Here is a 21,732-nt window from a genome sequence, read left to right on the forward strand (position 1 = left end):
TTTAGTTTATTTTAAAGTAATGTTTAAGCTTAGGGATGAACAGGCTGGGTGGTTTGAACTATCATAGGTGAGCCATATTTTTATTTTTATTTATTTATTTTAAAAGAGATTTTATTTTTATTTCTTTTTATTTATTTATACAAGCACTGGGTACAGTCAGAAGCGCGGGAGGGTAAGAGAATTCACCAGAGCCAGAGCGGGGAGCAGAGCAGGCAAAAGGACCGAAGTACACTGCTGAGGGGAGCAGCGGGTGGCAGAGAGGTCTGTGCACCATGTGGGACCCTCCTCTGGTGGCCGGGGAGCAGCCGGGGATCGAACCAGCGCTGCAGAGGTTGCGGGCAGCTTTGCAACCCGGCGTTCAACCGCTGCGCCACCTGGGAGGCCCGAGCCATATTTTTATATGTTCTCATTTTTTTCCTCCAGAATGAAGAACTAGATAAGAAGTATGCTGGTCTTTTGGAAAAAAAATGGACATCAGTTATTAGATTACAAAAGAAGGTAACTGAATTTTTTTTTTCCCCTTGAAAGTTATGTTGGGAGTGTTCTAGATAAATTTTCTTAAAATATTGACATTCTTCAGCATTAATTATTATATTTAATCTTGAAAAGGCAAATAAAAATACATTTCCATGCTTTAAAAAACTTTGATCTAGTCAGTCTTTGCTAACTCATGCAGCCCTGGGACTGTCTGGGTTGAATCAACACAGCCCTGACTTCAAGAGTTGATACTGAAAGAATTCATTTGCTGATTTCCCTGAGAAGGGTACATGGATCCTATAGGATATTGGAAAAGAGAACTAAAAGGATGCTCTCAGATCAGGATGCTCTCTGATCAGTCTCAGATCAGTAGTCAGCTCTGAACTTTTAATCATCTGCAAAATGAAAGCAATAATAGTATTCTGGTCCTAAACTCTATACTTTCAGTAGAGAAAATTTGAATGAATGAATAAATAACATTGTTATAACATGAATTAATCCATAAAAACTTACAGAAGTGCCTAACATGTAGATGCTCAATAAATACTAGCTTTTATTATGAATGTGTTTGTTATTATAAGCATACATAATGCAAATTGTGGTTTGGAAGGCATTTACTCAGAGTAGCACACTTCGAGTGACCAAGACAGGTACAGTGCTCTTCATCTAATTAGTAGATATAAATTGATTCAAAAAAATGAACTTTTCTTTGAATTAAATAGTTAAGATATAATTATACTCAATATTTCTCAATATGCAGTTTTGTCACACCACTAAAATTTCGGTGGTGAAATAATTGATCATTTTCAATTAAATATGGGACAAATGCTTTGTAAATTACTGACTTTTTTTTTTCCAAGTATCCTGCATATAGAGAAAGTAAAGGCAGTGCTAAAAAAAACCCCAAATATGCTATCTTTTATTGGAATCTGTCTGTACATAACTGTGTGTTCCTTCTCAAGGTTATGGAATTAGAATCAAAGCTAAATGAAGCAAAAGAAGAATTTACGTCGGGTGGACCTCTTGGTCAGAAACGAGACCCAAAAGAATGGATTCCCCGTCCACCAGAAAAATATGCATTGAGTGGTCATAGGAGTCCAGTCACTCGAGTCATTTTCCATCCTGTGTTCAGTGTTATGGTCTCTGCTTCAGAGGATGCTACAATTAAGGTAGTATTTTCAAAACTGAAAGATATACAACAGGATAATTATTAAAAATAGATTGACCACTAATTTGGTGAATGAAATAAAAGGATCCTAAAAATGAGGACCTACATAGAGAGATAGGAGGGATTCCTTGAAACTGTGATTGGTTCTAAACTTTGAAGGACAGAATTAGCATATGTTTCATTTTCACTCCCAAGAAGACAGCTGCCACATAAGTTCACTGATGAATTTGAGAAAATTGGGTGTCACTAATTCAGTGTTGAACAATAGATCACTCATTGCCTTAATAATTTTTGTGCTTGGACAGTGAAGATTTAAATATAAGTGTGTGCCTTTTCAGCAGAGGCAATAGATGAAAATATAGAATTTCAAAACTAATAATTCAAGGACTGACTAGAATCAGCAAAAGAACTCAGTGGAAAAACGCCTTTAAATTGGACTTTATGTATTTAATGTTGATTCCAAGCTAAATAGTTCTCCCCATGGGTGTGGAAATGGTTTTTACTTTATAAATTACGTGTATGTTTTATAAATACATTTTGTATGTTTTATAAATATATATTTTATATTTATAAAATATATTTTGTATGTTTTATAAATATATATTCTTTAATATTTTATCTTTTAATCAGTAAAAATATTTTCATAATTCCTTTGATCCAGACACAATAGAAGAACAGTTGTACAAACCAACTGCAGTAAGATAAGTAAAATACAGGGCCTCCATGGTGGCGCAGCGGTTGAGCGCCGGATTGAGAAACTGCCCGCAGCCTCTGCAGCTCCGGTTCAATCCCCGACCTCTGGCCAGGGTCCCACATGGTGCACAGACCTCTCCTGGCACCCGCTGCTCCCCTCAGCAGTGTATTTCATCAGACTGCCTGTTCTATTCCCCGCTCTGGCTCTGGTGAATTCTCTTACCCTCCCGCGCTTCTGACTGTACCCAGTGCTTGTATAAATAAATAAAATAAATCTTTTTTTTTTTTTTTAAAGATAAGTAAAATAGAGTTAAAAGCTTTGGGAAGATTTTTCTATTCTAACACTTCAAATTAAGTTCTAGATATTCAGTTTCATTCTTAGGGGTATAACTAAGAAAATGTGAAATACAGATCACATACCAATCCACTGTAAAATATAGAACTACTTAATGTGACTGTACTTAGCCTGTTTTTAAAATTATTTTTTATACTTTTTCTGTGTAGTTCGGTGCCCCTCTATCCTGTGGACTCTTGGTGATCCACGGGGTGTACTTCAGAGTAATTGGAAAAGAGTCTTAAACTCTCATGTATCTGCAGGCTAAGACAAATACATACCTAATACATTTATATATTGCTATTTTTCAAATGTACATAGACTTGTATTTAAATTGTTGATTTTGTGATGGTCTTGTTTACTATCACAAGGTATAGAGGTGGAGGTAAACATTCTTATAGGTTGGAAACCCAGCCTTGATTTTTGTAGCAGTAGTGTAAAAGTATAAGCAAAATGGTAAATTATGAACTTAAAATATCTATTAAGTCAACTTTAAAATACTACAAAGTTTAAAATTTTTTAATCTGTAAATTATGCCGCATACCTCACGACTACTAATGTTCTCCCTTCAGTTTATATTTAATGTGCACATGTGCTTGTTTCATAATGAAAAGCATTTGTATTTAGTTTTGTTTCCTTTTGGATTAAATTTTTTTTAAAGATTTATTTATTTTATACAAGAACTGGGGTACAGGTCAGAAGCGTGGGAGGGTGAGAATTCACCAGAGCCAGAGCGGGGAGCAGAACAGGCAGACAGAGTGAAGACACTGCTGAGGGGAGCAGTGGGTGTGGCAGGAGAGGTCTGCTGGGCCATGTGGGGTTCTCCCTGGCCAGCAGAGAATCAAACCAGCACTCCAGAGGCTTCAGACAGCTTCTCAGCGCAGCGCTCAACTACTGCACCATCGGGGAGGCCCTGGATTAAATTTTTAAATACCTCTTTGTTTTTAGTGATTTATCATTTTTAATAACTAAAAACAATTATGAAGACTACAGGGTAGTTAAGGTCAAGAGCAAAGCCTCTGTTCAAGTTGTGACCCTGCCAATTAATAATGAATGTGATCATGGGCAAATTAACTTTTTGTGCTTCCTTTTTTCTGTAAAATGAAGATAGTTAATACCTACTCACTGGGTTTTGCAGAGGATTATATGATGTAATATATAGAAACTACTTAAAGCAGTGCTAACAATAAAGGAGTGCAGTGTCAGCAGTTGTTTCAGCATCATTAGCAAATCTTTCTTTGGAATTTTTGAGTTATTTACAATCAGCTATTATAAATAATGTATTCATTTTTATACATAAAGCCTTTTTTTCCCTCAAAAATGACCTTGGATATTTTGCTTGAAATGAAAAAAAAAAAGTTTCTATTCCTTTCCATGCTTTTCCCTTCATTTTTGGTGAAGTTGGTGATTTCTAAATTATCATTTTGGTAGAACTCCTTTCCATAACTCAAAAGAAGAAACAAAGAACTTTTTAAATTTTGTGATCATCTTGAGCAAAGTGCTTGGTATGTTTAAGGCTCAATTTTCTCATGGGACTTGGGATTAAAAATGCCTATGTCTTGGGCCTCCCTGGTGGCGCAAGGGGTTAAGCACTGCACCGTGAAGCAATCCGCAGCCTCTGCAGCATGAGTTCCATCCCTGGTCAGCCAGAGAGAAACCCACATGGTGAAGCAGACCTCTCCTGTCTCGCCCGCTGCTCCCCTCAGCAGTGTATTTCAGTCAGTCTGCCTGTTCTGTGCCTCACTCTGTCTCTGGTGGATCCTCTCACCCCCCTCATATCTGGCCTATACCCCAGCTCTTGTATGCATAAATGAATAAATCTTTTAAGGAAAAAAAAAAAAACAACCTACATCTTAAGAGTACTTTGCTTAAGGGGCCTCCCTGGTGGCTTGGGGGTTAGGTCTCAGTGCTATCACCTCTATGCCCTGGGTTTGATCCCTGGCCAGAGAGCTAACCCACATGGTGCAGCAGACCTCTCATCTGGCCTGCTGCTCCCCTTAGCATAGTATTTCAGTAAATCTGCCTGTCTCTGGTGAATCCTCTCACCCCTTGCACCTCTGGCCTACACCCTTGTTCTTTGGGGGGGAAAAAAAAGTCCTTCGCTTAAAACGAAGTATACATAATAGTATAGTGCCTGACAGATAAGGTCTCAAACCTAGCAACAAAATTAAAATATTATATTAAATAATATCTCTTGTGCGTCTGAATACTACAGCCTTGTTCCTTTTAGAAACATTCTTTATATTTATCAACATTTAAACTATGATAATTTAGGGAAAAATGGTAATGAATAAATATTTGAGCTAATTCATGACTGTAGTTTAGTTTCATTTAAAATTTTGAAATACTGTTTCTGCTTGTTATTTGTAACTAATTCTTCAATGTTAAAAAATTAGCAACAGCTATTAAAACTGAAAAATAAGTTCAAGTAATAAAGAATATGAAGGATTGCTAGCTTTAATAAAGAGTTCAAATGTCGAAAACAGTAATATCTCAATACACAAAGGGAACTGTAGGACATGAACAGTCAATTTAGAGAAGAAAAAAATGGCTAACCAACTCCAATAAAAGTTTTGACCTTGCTGCTAATAATAGAAATGCAAACTAAAATTACAATATTAAATTTGCTAAGATATTTCACTTTTTATTTTATTTTTTTAAAATAAAACTTTAAAAAAAAAGATTTATTTATTTATACAAGCACTGGGTACAGTCAGAAGTGCGGGAGGGTGAGAGAATTCACCAGAGCCAGAGTGGAGAGCAGAACAGGGAGAGTGAGGGAGTACACTGCTGAGGGGAGCAGCAGGCGCAGCAGGAGAGGTCTGTGTGCATATGGGTCCCTCGCTGGCGGCTGGGGATCGAACAGGCGCTGCACAGGCTGCAGGCAGCTTCGCAGCTCTGCGCTCAACCATTGCACCACTGGGGAGGCCCGATATTTCACTTTTTAAAAAGGAATTCCCAGTAGTGAAGGAATTTGATGAAGCAGGCATCCTTAATATATTTGAAACAGTCTTATGGGAGAATTATTTAGCCAAACATATGAAGGACTCAGAAGTTTATGCTTTTGACCAAACCCTTTTCACCATCATTATGACCTAAGTATTGCAAAACTAGGATATTTTTAATACTCAGATTTTTATAGTGTTTTATATAATAAAAAATTTAGAAAATTTTCCTCCTAGCAATGGAAATTAATGCCTTTTAAAAGAATGCTAAGGTTTTAATGGCATGGAAATAGGATAATGAATATACATGGTGGGTGACACTTGAAGAACATAGAAAGGTGGAAAAGCGATACCATTGGTAGATTACAAATATTTTTGATTGTCTTTGTATCAGTAGATTATGGATTTTTCATTGTGAGCATTTGTTATGTTTATAATAATATAGACGTTAAATACCAATGCTTATTTTCAGTTTGTAGAATATTCACCTGAACTTTTCCTGTCAAAATAAAACATTTAAGTACCAAAATGATATAAAGGTATTACAGTAAAACTACAGACTGATACAATACTAGATACAATACAACATAGATTCAAACTGTAGCAAGTTATAAGCAAATTGAACTCAGCAATTTTTAAAAAGGATAATTAATACTTCATAATGAAATTGGGTATACCCCATACCCCAGAATGCAGGATTAGATCCACTTTTGAAAAATCAGTCAATGTGGGGCCTCCCTGGTGGCACAGCAGGTTGAGCGCCATGCTGTGAAGCTGTCCACAACCTCTGCAGCGTGTTTGATTTCCGACCGGCTAGGGAGATAGCCACATGGCAAGGCAGACCTCTCCTGCCTCGCCCCCTGCTCCCCTCAGCAGTGTCTTCAGTCCATCTGCCTGTTCTGCTCCCCACTCTGTCTCTGAATTCTGTCACCCTCCTGTGCCTCTGACCTGTTACCCCAGTTCTTGTATAAATAGATAAATCTTTTATTTCTTTTAATATTTTAAAAAAAAACCATGAATTTAACAGAATCACGTTTATGTAAGGTTAATATACAAAGAGTAATTGTATTTCTATACACTAATATTTCTATGAATAACTGAAAATTGAAATTTAAAAATGCTACTGACATAGTAGCATTAAAAAAAACCAAAATACTTAAGGATCAATTTTTTTGTTTTAAATATTTATTTATGCATAGAAGAGCTGGGGTGCAGGCCATAGATGCAGGGGGGTGAGAGGATTCACCAGAGAAAGACCCGGGAACAGACAGGCATATTGACCGAAGTACACTGCTGAGGGGAGCAGAGGGCCAGTCAGGAGAGGTCTGCTTCGCCATGTGGGTTGCTCCCTGGACGGCCGGGGATGGAACTCGTGCTGCAGAGGCTGCAGATTGCTTCATAGTGAGATGCTTAACCCCGTGTGCCACCAGGGAGGCCCCCAATTTTTTTTAAAGATTTATTTATACATACAAGAACTGGGGTGCAGGCCAGAGGTGTGGGGGGGGGGTGAGAGGATTAACCAGAAACAGAGGTGGGAACAGAGCAGGCAGATAGACTGAAATACACTGATGAGGGGAGCAGTGGATGAGTCAGGAGAGGTCCACTACACCATGTGGGTCACCTTCCTGGGTGGGGATTGAACTTGTGCTGCAGTGGCTGCGGATAGCTTCATAATGCTGTGTCTTAATCCCTTGCACCACCAGGGTGGCCCCCTTAAGGATCAATCTTAACAAAATGTACACAAAATTAAACTGAGTAATCACTTCCATGTAAAACTTGAACATTGGGCCTCACCGGGGTGCAGCGGTTGAGTGCTGGGCTGCGAAGCTGTCCACAGCTTCTGCAGCGCTGGTTCAATCCCCGACCACCAGCGAGTGTCCCAAATGGTGCGCAGACCTCTCCTGCCGCCTGCTGCTCCCCTCAGCAGTGTATTTCGTCAGTCTGCCTGTTCTGTTCCCTGCTTTGGCTCTGGTGAATTCTCTCACCCTCCCGCGCTTCTGACTGTACCCAGTGCTTGTATAAAATAAATAAATAAATCTTTAAAAAAAAAAAAAACTTGAATATTTTAATGTTCGAGTAAAATCTGTTTATATTAGGAAAAGAAATAAAGTTTTCTGTAAAACATTGTTTATGAAAGATACTTTCCTTAGATGAGTTTTTTATGTAGTTGTGATCACATATGTGTGAACTTTGTGTTCTTTTTTTACATTATTATGTGCCATAAACACATTTTTTAAGGTTGTAGATGTTATATCTACTTAACCATTACCCAAATGTGGCTGTTTACATAGTTTTCACGATGCATTCTCTAGTTTCTTTATTGGTTCATATATATCCTACCGCAGAAAACTTTGAACTTATGGAAAGAATAAAATCAGTTGTTTGATTTTAGAACATGATTTTCAGATTAGCATTAATACTTATTCTTGATGGCTTGTTATTTTGTTGTCCTAGGAAATTTATCTTCAAAATGTGATTATGACTTCATGTTTTTGTGTTAGAATGATTTATGCTTTTGCAGTCTTGCTATTCATAAAATTTTTCCTTGGTTTCTTAAATTTCTAAATCCTGCTTGTCTTGTAGAATTGAATACTCCTCACCATTTGTCTTAGAGTCTACATTTTAAAATGCCTGTCATAGCACCCTGAGACTTTTTTTTCACGCTTAAATTTATTTATATGTCTTTTGCCTTTCTTGTAGCTTTATATACTTAGTCACTGGCATAAATAGGTATATAGTAGATGTTTATCGTAAATAGGGTAGTAGAGGTCTACTACAACACCAATTTTCTCTGTAATTGCAACACCAATTTTCTCTGTAAAGATCAATTTATACTTGAGGATATGCTATTTCTAAGACATTTATTTACCTTTTGTCATTTGCTCAATTAATTAGTAAGGTGCCATACTGGCCTGCTGAGTTACATATGTAAATCAAGAAAGAGTAATGGGTTTATGTTAATCAATTTTTTTTTTTCACTTGACAGGTGTGGGATTATGAGACTGGAGATTTTGAACGAACTCTTAAGGGGCACACAGACTCTGTACAGGATATTTCATTTGATCATAGTGGCAAGCTTCTGGCTTCCTGTTCTGCAGATATGACCATTAAACTATGGGATTTTCAGGGCTTTGAATGCATCAGAACCATGCATGGTAAGGATAGAAAATAATAGTATTCTGATACTGATTTCTAACGTGATATTCCAGAGAAGGAAAGAGTATTGTTTTTTAGTAGTAACAGGTTCCCTAGTGTCTATGTTGGTGAAATAGAATATGATGCATAATAGTAGTTCATGGGTAAGCCACAGCAGTTGAGAGTTGTTTCTGTTGAGAGGTTTTAAGTATCTTTTAACAAGTTTATTTTTACAATTATTTTGGGCTAAGAAAAACTGCTAAGATATTTGTACCTTTGAGAAAATGAAGTTAGTAGATTTAAATTTTTTCTCCATTAGTACAGTGAAGTCCAGAGAGAATAGATGTAGTAAAAACTGGAACCCACTACATTCCCTTGCTCACTTTTAAATGTTTCATATATATTGTCGTCTGGTTGTTACATTGCTTTCCTGGGTCTTATCACAGAGACTGTTCTCTGAGGCAGTCTAGCTTTATGGGAAGAACATGGGCTTTGGAATGGGTTCAGATTCCTACTTATTTACTTATGGTATTAGGAAATTTTAAACTTTCATCTCCAAGGTAGAGGTAATACATTACTAAGTTATATGGATTGTTGTGAGGATAAAATGAGATCATATACTTAAGTCACATTGGTTTAGTACCTGGCTCATAGAAAGACTCACTAAATAAGGATGTTTATTGTTTCTTTAAGCATGATGAAATTTGAGTGTTTGGATTTCATATAAGCAACACATACTTTTAAAATAGATTATCTTGTAATGTTAGTATATGAGTAAGCTATGTGATTATATAGAGGGTATAATTTGAAGGGTGTGTTTTTCCTCCCAAATTAAATCCATTTGGAAAGCTTACCAACTAGAATTCTATTGAATCTTTTTATAAAACAGTATGTTTCTTTAAGTACTCTATATCTTGTTGCTCTACTTAAGAGTTCTTTTCAATAATCATATATTCTTTGAAATGATAGGAAATTTATGAGGACCCTCCATGACTTTTCCCACAAAGGATAACTAATTAGGAATGTGGATAATGTATATTTATCTTTGTATATCTTATATCTTAGACTCTGGGAACATAGTATCTTTCTATTGTTCACATATAAACATTCAGCATGTTAATAATCTACTAAAATACTGATGATACTGATATCTTGTGATTTCTCAAACAGTTGTGCAGGTTGCAGTGTAATCATAAATTTTATTAAGTTATAATTCCTTCTTGTATAGATTCAAGTTATTACCAAATTTATATTAAGTCCAGTACCTTTAAAGTTGTGATATTTGAAATGCCCTAATGAAATTTCATGTTAAATTGGGGCTTTATTGCTCTTGGTAGAATATCACTTAAATATATTCATATGTTTTATGTTTCAGGCCATGATCACAACGTTTCTTCAGTAGCCATCATGCCCAATGGAGATCATATAGTGTCTGCCTCAAGGGATAAAACTATCAAAATGTGGGAAGTGCAAACTGGGTAAGTGGGTTTTGTTTAAAAGTGTCAGCTATTTCAAAGTAAGATGAAATAGTTACACATTTCAGCAAACAATGAATTAGGTTTATGTAATGTACTGATAAAATTGAGACAGTATTTGGCAGATACAGATGATGTATTTTGGAATGGAAAGGTAGAACCTTTTGAAATAGTTGATACATGCTGTTAGTGTATCCCATAATGGATTTATAACAGTGAACTAAACAGCTAAAATCAAGATTGAAAGTATATTTTTGTGGGGGGGGGGGAGGGCGGTTCTCAATGAATCCTTTTTTGTGTGTGATTTCCTTTATGTTAAAATTGTTTTTCCAGGTTGCAATTACCAGTGAGTTTTAATTTTGCTTTAATGGCAAGTCATAGCATACATTTTAACATTTTTTTTTCTGCCTAATGTTTGTACTAACCATATGCATCTCTTCAGCTATTGATATAACTATATATGATCTATAACAAACTGTAACTAATTTTTATTTAAATGAAGTTTAAATAAAAGCACCAGTTAGATGGTAAATTTAGTCCCCTTGAGTTTGACTTGTTTTCTAGATGTTATTGTACAAAGAAGTATGCCACGCTGCCCTGGTGGCCTAGGGGTTAAGTCTGAGTGCTATCACTGCTAAAGCCTGATTTATCCCCTGCCAGGGAGCTAACCCACATGGTGCAGCAGACTTCTCCTGTCTCACCTGCTGTTCCCCTTAGCAGTATATTTCAGTATATTTGCCTGCTCTGCTCCCCATTCTGTTTCTGATGAATCCTCTCACCCCCTCCCAACCTCTGGCCTACACCCCAGTTTTTCTACACCAAAATAAATAAAACCTTAAAAAAGAAAATAAGTGAAGGGCCTCCACTGGTGGTGCAGCGGTTGAGTGCTGGGCTGTGAGGCTGCCTGCAGCCTCTGCAGTGCCCGTTCGTTCCCTGGCCGCCAGCGAGGGTCCCACAAAAAAAAAAAAAAAAAAGAAGAAGAAGAAGAAAGTATGTCTACCTTAAAATCATCTAATTCAGGAAATAACTACCAAATAGAATTTAACCATTTTGTGAACCATTGTGTAGGGGAAAATAGCTGGGGGTGGAGGAGAGCCTTTAGTTTAATCTGAAAAGGATCAGTGTCATCTTGAAGAGAAATTTGTTGTAGATACTTAAAGATTTCTTTGAATTTTAAAAATTTATTTGTAATTGGTATAAAGCTGCACTACTTCTTCCTTGTGGTAATTGAGATGAAGAAAAATGATAAAGGTGCAGAAGTTGAAAGTCTAATTATAGGATTTGCATTCCTTAAGGAGTTCAATCTTTAAATCCTGTATAAACCAAGGAGTTGCCTTGTCTGTGCCTTTTTACCTTAAGTCATTTGCTAATAAGAGGAATGCTTAAGAAAATTTTGTAGGGGGCCTCCCCAGTGGCGCAGCGGTTGAGCGCTGGGTTGCGAAGCTGCCCGCAGCCTCTGCGGCACTGGTTCGATCCCTGGCTGCTACCTGGCCACCGGAGGAGGGTCCCACATGGAGCGCAGACCTCTCCTGCCGCCCCCTGCTCCCCTTAGCAGTGTACTTCCATCCTTCTGCCTACTCTGCTCCCCGCTCTAGCTCTGGTGAATTCTCTCACCCTTCCGCGCTTCTGGCTGTACCTAGTGCTTGAATAAATAAATAAATAAATAAATCTTTTTGAAAAAAAAAAAAGAAAAGAAAATTTTGTAGGGACCTTCCTGGTGGCCTGGGGGTTAAGTCTCAGTGCTATCACCATGAGGGCCTGAGTTCAACCCCCAGCCAGGGAACTAACACACACATCTCACCCACTACTCCCCTTAGCAGTATATTTCAGTAAATCTGCCTGCTCTGCCCCCATTTTGGTGAATCCTCTCACCCTTGCAACTCTGGTCTATACACCAGTTCTATGCAAAAAAAAAAAAAAAAAAAAAAAAAAGGCATTGTAAACAGATATATTTACAAAAATATTTATTCTTGATATCTCCAAATTAAGGAAATAGTTTTTAGACTCTTAATAATTTTCAGATATAAAATTGCTTTGGTTATGAAACAGTACTTATAACTGACATTGTACTTGGTGATTTTTCTGACCACCTACATAAAACTTATTAGAAGCAAAATATTATTTTTTGAAAGATTTATTCATACAAGAACTGGGATACAGGCCAGAGGCGTGGGAGGGTGAGAGAATTCACCAGAGACAGAGCGGAGAGCAAAACAGGCAGACAGATCGAGAACACTGCTGAGGGGAGCAGCGGGCAAGGCAGAAGAGTTCTACCGTGCCATGTGGGAATCTCCCTGGCAGGCTGCGAATTGAACCCGCACTGCAGAGGCTGCGGACAGCTTCAAAGAGCTGCACTCAACCTGCTGTGCGACCGGGGAGGCCAGAAGCAAAATACTATTGAATGTTGACTTTATATGGGAGATATTCTCTGGTTGATATATAACATTATTGCTTACTGATTTATAAAATAATTTATAATGAATGCACTAATTTTAAAGGTTGATAATGCATAGTGGTCAAAAAGTTAATAGCTTTCAGGATTTAGAAATGCATATAGTTTTTCTTACCAATTATTGGTATAGGCCTGTAAAATAGCCAAAATTGTCATTTTGGTAAGAATATTTTGAGTGACCTAAGCACTTCCTTAGGTTCTTTAGAGAGTTATTAAAAGAGCACAGGTTTTCTGAAGAAGTTTTTAAATTATTTAAGGTATCTTGGCTAACAAAATTGAAATGTAGAAGGATTCACTAATATTTTTGGCACAATAGTATGTTTATTAAAGTAGAGATAAACTTGTGTTCAAATTAGTGGATGGTTAAATAAAATATGGTAAATCCTTATTCAGTTACTTAAAAATATATACAGATATTTTTAAGGAATCTAGAAAAACATAATATTAACACCAAAAGTTAGAATACAAAATTTTCTTTGCAGTGTGATTTTAATCTTCTTTAAAAAACTTAATAATAATAATAATAATAATAATAAGAAGAAGAAGAAGAAGAAGACAGAATTATTAGCAGTTGTAGTTTGTGAGAATGGGCATTGTTCTTTCTGCCTCCTTTTAAGATTTCCTGTGTTGAGCATGTATAATTTCTATAATCGGAAGAGTGATATATGCTAAATTTTAGACTTGTAAATCTCTACCCTGCTTTCCTAGTCTGATTTCCTATGGTTTCTGGTACCTGTAACAGTAAGCATATTGAGGAAAATTATGAATGAATTTGTGCAGTATTTATCAGTGTTACCCAGTAGTATCATGCTTGAATATCAAACTTTATTTCTAAACTATTCTTCATGTCAGGCTCCTTAGAAAATGGTGCATACTTCTCTGCTATTTTATTTTATTATATATGTTTAAAAAAATTTTTCCCTGGCCCACATGGAGGCAGGGGCGAATACCCCCATCCCAAGACCCTGAGACCCGAAAATCCAGGTGACACAGGGCTCCCCTGCCCCCACCCCCACCTGCAGCTTACACCAAGTGGAAGTGTGCTGGGGCCCCCTGCCCAGGACCCGGGCCATGTTGGGGTATCTGGCTCTTATCTCCGGCCTGACTGCATTTTTCTGTTATTTTATTTATTTATTTTTTAAAGATTAATTTTACTTATTTTGCATACAAGAGCTGGGGTATAGGCTAGAGGTGCAGGGGGTGAGAGGATTTACCAGAGACAGAGTGGGGAGCAAAGCAGAGCAGGCAGATTGACTGAGATACACTGCTATGGGAGCAGTAGGTGAGACCATAGGTCTGTTGTGCCATGTGGGTTAGCTGCCTGACTGGGGATTGAACTCATGTTTCACTGGCTGCCGATAGCTTGATAGTGCTGAGACTTAACCCCTTCCACCACCAGGGAGGCCCCTTTTCTGCTGTTTTAAAACATAATGAATAGGGTTTAGCATTTCTTGTTGAACTTATGTTTACTATAAAGGAACATTACTATTCTGTACTAAAATAAAGTGCTGTTCTCAGGCAAGTGTTGGTGAACTTGCTCTCAAGAGTCAGATAGTACATATTTTTGGCTTTGTGCGTTATCTGAGTCCTATTAAAACTGTCAAATCAGCTGTCGAAGCAAACCAGACATGTACAATAGGTAAATGAATAGACATGATTGTCTTGCATTAAAACTTTATTTAAAAAACAGGTGGCTATAGGGTTTCCCTGGTGGCTTAGGAGTTGTCTCAGTGCTATCACCTCTATGGTACTGTCAATCACCAGCCAAGCTATTTTTTGATCCCTGGCCAAGTAGCTATCCTACATATGGTGCAGCAGACCGCTCCTGGCTTGTCCCCTGCTCCCCTTAGCAGTGTATTTCAGTAGATCATCTGTTCTGCTCCCTACTCTGTATCTGGTCAGTCCTTTCACCCCCAGCACCTCTGGTCTATACCCCAGTTCTGGTATGCAAAAAAAAAAAAGTAGAGGCAGGTGGTTCTAGTTTTTCTTCCCCTGCACTAAACTGTGTTTAAAGATTTATTTATTTATGCATACAATAACTAGGGTACAGGCCAGAGGTATGAGAGGATTCACCAGACAGAACAGACAGATTGACTGAAATACACTGCTGAGGGGAGCAGCGGGCAAGTCAGGAGAGGTCTGCTGTGCCATGTGTGTAGCTCCCTGTTTGGAGATTGAACTCATGCTGCAGTGGCTGCAGATAGATTCATAGGTTGGGTCTTAACTCTTGCACCACCAGGGAGGCCCTAAACTGTGTTTAGTTGTGTTACGGTATCCCTTCCTACTCTTGTTGGTTCTACTTTTAATGAATTAGTTCTTCCATGGTTTTTGTATCTTGTGTTAGTTGCCATGTCATTCTTATCCTTCATATCCCCTCTTTTGCCTCAATCTCACTTTCTTTTTCTTTTTCTTTTATAAAGGCATGTTTATTTCTTTATTTATTTGTTTTTGTTTGTTTGTTCTGTTTACACATGCACTGGGTACAGTCAGAAGCGCGGGAGGGTGAAAGAATTCACCAGAGCCAGAGCGGGGAGCAGAGCAGGCAGAAGGACCGAAGTACACTGCTGAGGGGAGCAGCGGGCGGCAGGAGAGGTCTGCGCGCCATGTGGGACCCTCCTCAGGTGGCCGGGGAGCAGCCGGGGATCGAACCGGCGCCGCAGAGGCCACGGGCAGCTTCGTAACCCAGCGCTCAACCGCTGCGCCACCGGGGAGGCCCTCAATCTCACTTTCTATACCCATTCCCCTTAGCTATTAAAAAAATGAAGTGTTAGCTAAAGAGATAATAAGCAAAAAGACAATTTGTATTCTGAATGTTCCAGTAATTTTTGCTGTAACCTAGTATGGTCATTGTGACAGTTGTATTATATCCTTTAAAACTAAATTTTGACCCCTAAATATCCCCTAGAAATAAAACAAGTTACCAAAGAAACTATCTCCTTGAGAGCCATTTTTTTGAGAGCTTATTTTTTCTGTGGTCTTCTTTTAGGTGATCTCTCTGTGGGTTGAAATAAAATGTAAATAACATGTGCAGGTATGCCTCTGTTAGGCTTAATTTGGTTGTGCTTCCAGTTACAGATGATTGTTATAATAAAACCTAACCTACTGGTTTTACCCAGATTAGTAGAGCATGCCTTTTCCCCACCATTGCTAGAGGTATATATTGTGTGTGCTTAGTTTTGAAAGATTTATTTCTCTCTGTATTTTATATTCTAGATTTTGTTGATTTGGTTAGCTTCTTAATGATGTTCTCATCAACTTATTTTATTTCCAGCCTGTCCTCATCACTTATTAACCAGGAGTGCATATTTACTCTGTTGACTTGCATATGATTTCTCTAACTTTGTGCCATTCTCTTCATTCCAGTGCATAGCTAGTTGTTTATCACTTCTGGGAAGTGTCCCAATGACCACCACTTACAGTGTAATTTATTACTTATTTGTTACTTATTTTAACAGCTACTGTGTGAAGACATTTACAGGACACAGAGAATGGGTACGCATGGTGCGGCCAAATCAGGATGGCACTCTGATAGCCAGCTGTTCCAATGACCAGACTGTGCGTGTATGGGTTGTAGCAACAAAGGAATGCAAGGCTGAGCTTCGAGAACATGAGCATGTTGTAGAATGCATTTCCTGGGCTCCAGAAAGCTCATACTCTTCCATCTCTGAAGCAACAGGATCTGAGGTACTCTGTGATTTACATGGCACTTCATGTTTTCTTGCTGGTATATCAGAACCTTAAATATAACTTTACTGATTCTCAATTTTAGGCCATTAAATGCATTAAAAAAAATCTGTGCCCTACCATTCTGAATCTTGAAACCCTTTATTCTTTTCATTTGACAGATGCATTTGTATTTCTTAACCAGTGGTAATTATTGCTGTCAGCTGACCCTTGGTGGGGTGGGGGTTCTCCTGAATAGTAAAAATAGTCACTTAAGTTTATCAAAATGCCATGTTTATAGGAGTATGCTAATGCAAAATAAAATTTATGGGAGAGGTTTAAAGCTGTATTTCAAAAGAATAGCCTTTAGTGAAAATAATTCTTTTGTTTATAAATTTATGGTGATACACAGTTCAGTATTTATTTTAAATGAAGAACATTTCATTTGAAGACCTCTGATCTTCATCAGTAGAAGCATTAGCTGAGTATGGAGTTTTATTATATTTTTTAATGATTCTTAATTTGTCCTCTTTGTGATTTCATTCTTTATGATTAATAACTTTTAGAAAACATGGATTATAGTTTATGGGAATGAGATGATGATCCAAAATCAGCCACACTTTTTTAATAGACATTCAAAATCGTAGATTTCTTTTTTAACTTACCAATGGAGAAAAATATCCCCCATTTTCTCTCTAAATGAATTTTCCATTATAGTTTATAATGGGTTATTGGAAAAGTCATAACGTGTTTTTGCTTGAAAACAGAAAAAATATGACTTCTGACAACCTAATATTTTGGTCTGCTGGTTGCATTTTCAAATTCTTTTTTACTGCCCTCTGCTGGTGGTTACTTAACATATGTCATACATTTAATTCTAGCTGAACTTCATATATAGACTGAATTCAGTAGTGTTGAAATCCTTGATTACAGGTCTTGAGCAGTAAATATATCATCTGTTGTTATTGTAGAAACTGAATCTTTAATATAAGTGGAGATTTTTAATTTTTATATTATTTTGGGTCCTTTCTGTATAGTCTAGGCTGTCAAAGACTTGTGTATTTCAGTAGAGTAAAACGAAATTAATATGTCCTGAAGATCTAATATCCCAGTGTGGTGGCTATAGTTTATAGTACTGTATTCATTGTATATCTGAAATGTGCTGAGAGGGTAGAGTGTGAATGTTCTCACCATCAAAGGCAGGGGAGTCATGGTGTAGTAGTTACGTAAGTTGGTGGATATATTAATTAGCTTGATTTTGGTGATAATTTTACAATGTATGTATTTTAAAACATCAAGTTGTGTACCTTAAATATATACAATTATTATATCCAGAAAACTGCATATTTCAGAATTGGAAATGGATGTTTGCTAGATAGAAGTCATCTCTAAAGTTCTTACTTAACTTCTTACATGGGAACTTAATTTTTATGTTTTCTACAGACTAAAAAAAGTGGCAAGCCTGGGCCATTCTTACTGTCTGGATCCAGAGACAAGACTATTAAGATGTGGGATGTCAGTACTGGCATGTGCCTTATGACTCTTGTAAGTTTACACGGCCCCACTGTTTTTTTGCATCTTTATTGTATTTAAATGTTTTTGGGTTAGATGCCTTGTAAATGATATCTTATTAAATAAATCTGAATTATTCCAGGTTTTTAAATAACTTTTTAATAAAGATCCTTTTTTCTTAAATTTATGTAACTCCATTGTTATAGAGAGAATTCCTTTAGAATGTCATGGTATATGAAGGATCTATAAATCCAGGTATGTGACACTTGGTAGTGCTAGGAGGAGGATCCTAACTGACTCTATCTTTAAAACAATGTCATTCCTACTAAGTTTTTATTATATATATTTTATTTATATATTTTTTACATCATTGTTCATTTTTAAACAATGTTTACTTTCCCCCTCCACCCTCAGGTATAGTCCCTATAGAATTTCCTTCACTAATATACCCATGCACCATCACCACAGTCCCCTGTGCTCCTACCTCCCTCCCTCTGATCCCACTTCCTCCTCCTCCTCCCCTGCAGGATGTCTCTGGTTTATAATTGTTTTTGTTTTGTATTGTTGATATTTTTTTCTCCTGATGTCTTACTTGGTTCCCCTGTATTCCTCCTATAAGTGAAACTATCCGATATTTTTCTTTTTCCTTCTGACTTACTTCACTGAGCATAATTCCTTCTAGCTCCATCCATGTTGCATCCCTTATAATCAGGGAAATGCAGATCAAAACCACCATGAGATACCACCTTATACCATTAAGAATGGCACATATCAAAAAAACCAGCAACAACAAATGTTGGCGAGGATGTGGTGAAAAAGGAACTCTCCTACATTGCTGGTGGGAGTGCAATCTGGCCCAACCACTATGGAAAGCTGTCTGGAGGTTCCTCAGTCTACTAAAAATGGAGCTGCCATATGACCCAGCAATTCCACTCCTAGGGACCTATTAAGTATTTTTGAAGCTCTTTTTCTGTTATATTTGACTTTACTATGAATTTTCCTAACTATTTGTTGCCTATTTATTTACATGGTTCTGTTTATTTGGTTTGTTTCACCTTTCTGAAATTAATGGGCTAGTTTTTTGACTTGGAAATCCTTGTTTGATATTAGGAATACCTAGATTTCAGTAGGTATTAAGTGGTAAAGTAGGTAAATAAGTGACCTAACAGGGTTATGTACTTCCTTGTTTGCCTATAGGAGTTCCAGGGGGAACTATGCACATAAGTCCACTAGCATTTTTTTATAGTTTGATATTCATGTTTTAGAGATTCTTTAGGTGCTAACCATACCTTCTTTGTAGGTTGTGATAGATACATGTGGTAGTATCACTGAGAATTAATAGAAATTAAATTTCTTTAGTGGTATTCTGAGCTGAGTTCAGATATACTTCTGTATATTGCTGTTAGAAAAGATAAATTATAGGGGCCTTCCTTGTGGCCTGGGGATTAAGTCTCAGCGCTATCACCTCTGCAGCCCGTGTTTGATCCCCGGCCAGGGAGCTAACCCACATATGGCACAGCGGTCCTCTCCTGTCTCGCCCAATGCACCCCTTAGCAGTGTATTTCAGTAAATTCACCTGTTCTGCTCCCCACTCTGTTTCTGGTGAATCATCTCACCCCCTGCACCTCTGGCCTACACCCCAGTTCTTCTATGCAAAAAAAAAAAAAAAAAGAATAAAATAACATCTATGCAGGAGCCAGTCAAGTTTCACGAATTGAATTTACTGGTTATATATTGTTAACTTCCAGTTTTCTTTTTTGGCTCTGCTGTTGATGTTTTGATGCATGCAGTTTCACTGTGCTTTGAGTAATGATTTACTATTTTCACAACTGCTATATTTAAATTATTTTTTTCCTTTACTAAGTAATAAACTTTTTTGTTTTCAGGTGGGTCATGATAACTGGGTACGTGGAGTTCTGTTCCATTCTGGGGGGAAGTTTATTTTGAGTTGTGCTGATGACAAGACCCTACGTGTATGGGATTACAAGAATAAGCGATGCATGAAGACCCTCAATGCGCATGAACACTTTGTTACCTCCTTGGGTATGTATGAGTTATGAGATTTCTAAGCAATTAGATTTTGGAGTACTAGACATAACAAAATTTTAAGTAATCACATGGACTTTTCCAGGTAAGAAACAACCATTAGCGTTTAGGACAGAATGAAGAAAACAGGTTAAAAAACTTTATGGATTGTTACCATTTTTTTAAATTCTCCTTGACACTCTCCATCATCAGCCTTATAATAAAAAAATTAAAATCTCTGTTGAACAACTTTGATTTTGGAAACAAGCATTATGAAAAGGATACTTAGTGATCATTCTGATGGGTAATTTTTCTCCTTGACTAGTTTGTACGTTTCTCAGAGGAAATCTTACTGAGCTTTATTCCTTTGACAGGTATTACTATCATGTCCTGGGAACTCAGAGAATTGTATTTAATTTTAATAAACATCCTCTGTGTCACTGGACCTGAGTCTGTAAAATAGTTGTATACAGTAAAATACATATCATTGGGGTATGATGGTTTGAATGATGAAGAATAAGGCTAATAACTATCTCACAGAATTGTTACAAGGATTAAACGTGAATATAAAGCACTAGTACGAAGCCTAAAACATAGCAGGTGTTTAGTAATACTTTGAGGCTCTCCTTGTTATTCTAAGTTTGAGTGTTTGTTCAACCCCAGTTGATTTAGAGGGGTTGTGGGGGCAGGGTTTTTATTAAGGTGTTAATATAGGGTTTAATAATTAAATTTTAGGCTCTCTAACCCAGTTGGTAAGTGTGATACCTTCTAGAGCTGGATATGTGGGTGTGCGTAGAAAAAAAATGGGTATTCCTGGTACTTGACCTGGCTTATTTTGCGGCTTATTAAAAATTGTATTTGGCCCAGTTTGACATTAAAATAAGCCTTTTTTGTTTGTTTTTTTTTTTCCAGATTTCCATAAGACGGCCCCATATGTGGTTACTGGCAGTGTAGATCAAACAGTAAAGGTGTGGGAGTGCCGTTGATTGAGTCTCATTTGGCCCCTCCTCCCTTTTTTCCTCTGGATGCACTCTGATGATACCATGGTTACCCCATTGAGCTCCGTTTAAATAAATATTGTCCTTTCATGTAAATTATTCTGGATGTAGATTGAGCTTATTAAATGTTACACACAAAGTATTCATGCATGGTGAATCCAAATTGTATACTGTAAATTTACATACGTTGTCTAGAAGTACCATAGGGTTTCCAAACCTGGGCTGGCATTGGTCACACCAGGCCTAAGAAGGCAGAAGATAAATAAATTGAATTAGGGCACTAAACTGAATAGTTGACAGTGTCATTTTATGTTGAATTATTAACTCCTGTTTTTCTTTCTGCTATCTGTTGGTGCCTGACTTGATGGCCTCATTTGGGGGAAAGTGGTGGTTATTAGGGCTTTTTCTGAAATGTGTATCTATGTAACATCACTTAAGTGTGCTTAATAAATCTTTAAGGATGTTAGATAATAAGGCTACAATTCAAAATTTTCTGAACCATCTATGTAATTAATGGGGATTACACGTTGGAATTTTTGTCATGACACATTTGCCAAATCAATAGGATACATTTGTTTTGGCAGCCTATCAAGCAAAGGCTAGTGGTATATTTATGTATGCAAATGACTGTAAATCTCAAGAAAAATCTCAGCAGTTAATAGCAAATCATTTGTTTCATTTGGTTCTTAATGCTTTGTAAACAGGTTTAAAAACACTGTAATACTCTAAGCTTCTTTCCAACTAGACACACTTCTAGGTGTATTCTCCATATATTAGACTGTTTAGTGATGTGACTTCCCAGTAGAATTTAATCTTCCATTCGAGTGTGTCATGGTACAAATCACTATTTGTTTT

General features: G+C 37.1%; 1 protein-coding gene across 1 annotated transcript in view; it reads left to right on the plus strand.

Moving 5' to 3' along the window:
* Positions 1-20,865, plus strand: part of PAFAH1B1 (platelet activating factor acetylhydrolase 1b regulatory subunit 1) — a gene marked incomplete at both ends in the record, with an annotated part of 32,814 nt that extends 11,949 nt beyond the window's left edge. Inside the window, 8 exons of the mRNA XM_084237524.1 lie at positions 424-498; positions 1,440-1,646; positions 8,604-8,772; positions 10,128-10,230; positions 16,135-16,363; positions 17,786-17,887; positions 19,741-19,897; positions 20,792-20,865. Coding sequence (XP_084093650.1) covers positions 424-498; positions 1,440-1,646; positions 8,604-8,772; positions 10,128-10,230; positions 16,135-16,363; positions 17,786-17,887; positions 19,741-19,897; positions 20,792-20,865 — 1,116 coding nt within the window. The remainder of the gene's footprint in view (positions 1-423; positions 499-1,439; positions 1,647-8,603; positions 8,773-10,127; positions 10,231-16,134; positions 16,364-17,785; positions 17,888-19,740; positions 19,898-20,791) is intronic.
* Between the last annotated feature and the right edge of the window lie 867 nt (positions 20,866-21,732).

Source organism: Talpa europaea (genome assembly GCF_964194135.1).
Source record: "Talpa europaea genome assembly, chromosome: 7".
Classification (NCBI taxonomy): Eukaryota; Metazoa; Chordata; class Mammalia; order Eulipotyphla; family Talpidae; genus Talpa; species Talpa europaea.